This window comes from Melitaea cinxia, chromosome 1 (assembly GCF_905220565.1).
Source record: "Melitaea cinxia chromosome 1, ilMelCinx1.1, whole genome shotgun sequence".
Classification (NCBI taxonomy): Eukaryota; Metazoa; Arthropoda; class Insecta; order Lepidoptera; family Nymphalidae; genus Melitaea; species Melitaea cinxia.
The window spans coordinates 10,277,457-10,280,764 of record NC_059394.1 but is presented as its reverse complement, the minus strand read 5'-3'; the positions used below and the strand labels follow the sequence as shown (position 1 = coordinate 10,280,764).

The window sequence follows — 3,308 nt, the reverse complement described above, 5'->3', positions numbered from 1 at the left end:
GTTATGCGCTTAACAACATTCATTTTTATTTATATAGATAGCTTCCGCCCGCAGCTTCGCCCGTGTGGATTTCGGACTTCAAAAATGGAGGAGGTTCTCAATTCGTAGGGATGTTTTTTAATATATGGTGCGTATGCAGGTGGTCCCATTGTCCAGTTAGGATCTGATGATGGGATCCTGGTGAAATCGCAGGAACTTCTTAAATATTATAGGCAAACCTATGACGATTTTGGTATTTTTATGTGTAACTTGTTTGTCTGTTTTTAAAAATACGATGATTAGGTATATCATATCATCGTCGAAACTCCCCAATAATGACTATGTTTCCCTATTACTTCGAGGCCAGTGTATCGACTTGGATAATTCTTATTATGTTTGAAAGAGTAAACATTGCAGCTGGTCCTATAGTAACCAGGTCAGGATGTGGTGATGGGAGCCTAGAGTAATTGAAATAACTCCTCGCATATTATAGACACATCCAGTGTTTTAGGTATAGATAAAGAAGTATATGTGATGACAAAGATATCTACACATTGTTGATGATGAAGCTGTAAGGTAGGCACCGGATATTTAAAAGTGAATACTTTTTACTTGAAACGTTGTGTATAAGGAATATTTCTATTGAAATATTTCCTTATACACAACGTTCATTACTTCTGACGGATTGTTAGTAAACACAAACAGATTATTTTTACATGTCACCCTTGAAAGGGCAACATATAACTGGCCGTGAGAAAAACATTGATCAGTTAAATCTATTCCTGCCACTTTTAAAGTTTGACCTTGTGCCTTATTAATAGTAATACCAAAGGCTAATTTGATTGGAAATTGCAGTCTTTTGAATTGGAAGGGTAATTCGGAGGGAATCATCGGTATTCTGGGAATTAAAACAGTATCACCAGTACCACAGCCAGTTAAAATAGTGCATTCGATTAGAAAGTTTTTTAATTTAACTATTTTGAGTCTCGTGCCATTACACAATTTTGGGGGATTTAAATTTCTAAGTAATATCACTGGTGAACCCACTTTTAATATTAACTTGTGTGGATGAATTCCGGGAGGAACTAAAGAATTCAAAAATTCAGTTGGATAATGTACTGCCTCTGCGGTATCCAAAACTGTATCAACTGAATAGTATATCTGTGATGGTGCTTCAAACTTGGAAATAATTAAATGATTAATTTTATCAACCTGTTCATTAGTAGGTGCCAATATAGCCCTTTCCTTAAACCAACATAAAGTCTTTGTAGTTATATTAGTAATATCGGGATATACGGTCTCAACCAATTCTTCCACATTTTGAACCAAAGCACATAGGTTACTAAGATTGATTTTAACATTTCCGGATTGAAATGCACCATTACCTATTTGAAGTAAGTTATTTGAAAATTGTTTATTGTCTTCACTGGAGGACAAAATTCTCATATTTGTATTAAGTTCACATTTTGTAATATGTGGCCAAAGATAAGATCTTTTGAGTGATGCATTGACTTCGTCAGCTCTAGTCCCCCTTGCTATGACTGGCAAAATTTGACGAAAGTCTCCAGAAAACAAAACGGTGCAGCCACCCATTGGGCAATTTCTGTTGCGTAAATCGCGCATTGTCCTGTCTAATGCCTCAACTGATGCTTTATGGGACATGGAAGCTTCGTCCCAAATAATCAAGCTACAATCCTGCATTAATTTACCTGTTTTACTCTGTTTTGAGATGTTACAAACGCTAGAGACGTCGTCAATGCAAATTTTTAAAGGTAGTTTGAAAGTGGAATGTGCAGTTCGCCCGCCTTTCAAAAGTGTGGCTGCAATACCGGACGACGCCACGGCAAGAGCAATTTTTCTGTCAGACCTTACTTTTGCTAATAATAAATTAATTATAAATGTTTTACCCGTGCCCCCGGGTGCATCTAGAAAGAACATTTTCCCTTCATTACTATTAACTGATGACAATATTTGGTCGTAAACAATTTTTTGTTCTGGATTTAAGCGATGTTCATCTTGAATTGTCTGTAAGAGTTGGGTGTAATCATAGTCAGTCTCTCGTAAATCCTCGATGTTGTTCATTGCATAAAGATTTGAATTTAACGGCAAGTTAAAACCAAAATATTTTATACTTTTACCTGATAGAGATTCGACCTCTTTATTTAATTCATTTAAAGCTTCATCAAAAATATTTTGGTCGTACTCTAAATCATCTGATGACAGTTCTTGTCGTCTGCGTTGCAGTATATCTTCGGACATACTTTCCTGATAGTTTTGCCAAAGAAGATGCGGGTCCGTGATTTGGCAGAACGATATCATAATGGCAAAAAGGCACCTAAGTGATTTTGGTGAACAGCATATGGCTGCTTCAGAGAGCGTACTCTCCCAGTGACTGTCATCTTCGAGGAGGCCCATAGCTTTGCAAGCCCCTTGGAATGTGTCGTAAGTTACACCTTCAAAAGTGCGGAGACTTCTAAACGAAGTAGGGCCTTTTATAACGTGGAGTAACAACCGCAAATGAAAACATTCTGCATTATTAGGGTGTACCACGTACACCCTTCCAAGAGCATCTGTTTTTCTCACGCCAGGGTACCCGAGAACTACCGCCCCCTGCTTTCGTCGTTGGAATTTTTTCGTATTTTGATTCCAGGTATAATAGGCAGGCACCTTGTCGTAGGTCAGAGTTTTTGCGAAGTCGTCCTCTGCACATAATTTGAAAAACGCTGTTAAAGTAGTATCTCTTGGATTATTCACAATGTCATTTACATTATTTTCAGTGAAATACACCCGCTGTCCGTTTTCTAAATGAACAGCGAGGTGTGTGACAGTTGGTGCTCTTTCATGAATATTGAAGGACATAATCCGCCATAGTGCTTCAGAACTACAAATGTAGCGGCCAGATTGAAATTATTCTACTTCATTTGTAGAATGTAAACTAAACGTAGCCTGGTCACTTCCTTTATTGATGTATTTAGTGACATATTTTATTGATTTCACGGAACTGCAAAGTTCTACATTAACATGCGCCTCGAAAATTTTTAATAATAGTTTATTGTAAGGCACTACCCATCTGTTATCAATTTCGTAATTACGAATAGCAGCCTTGCGTCCTCCTTCGTCTGGTGATAATCTTCTATACTTTGGATAGCCATCATCACCAGTTGAAGTTTGACTCTGATATGGTTTTGGGAATTTTTTTGAACATTTTCCCTCATGCATGCATGGCGAGTTAGGGTTTAAAGCTCCACAGGGTCCGTGAATCATGTTCCTTACCACGATGTCATACAATGTTGGGTCTTCGTCTTAGTCTGGTAATTCTGCCGTTATAA

General features: G+C 37.6%; 1 protein-coding gene across 1 annotated transcript; it reads right to left on the bottom strand.

Annotated features, from left to right (window-relative positions):
- Window positions 1-618: 618 nt before the first annotated feature.
- Window positions 619-2,838, bottom strand: LOC123653501. Its single transcript, XM_045589495.1, has 2 exons — window positions 1,689-2,838; window positions 619-1,364 (listed from the first exon to the last, which is right to left on the bottom strand). Exons 1-2 carry the CDS (start codon window positions 2,836-2,838, stop codon window positions 619-621), a joined length of 1,896 nt encoding a protein of 631 aa, XP_045445451.1.
- Window positions 2,839-3,308: the final 470 nt, after the last annotated feature.

What these genes read in the sequence shown, in the direction of transcription:
- LOC123653501 (XM_045589495.1), bottom strand. Translation starts at nt 2,838, where the DNA reads ATGTCCTTCAATATTCATGAAAGAGCACCAACTGTCACACACCTCGCT. An exon ending in CTCAAAACAGAGTAAAACAG is followed by an intron (nt 1,365 to 1,688) that starts GTAAATTAATGC and finishes TACTTCAAATAG; the next exon opens with GTAATGGTGCATTTCAATCC.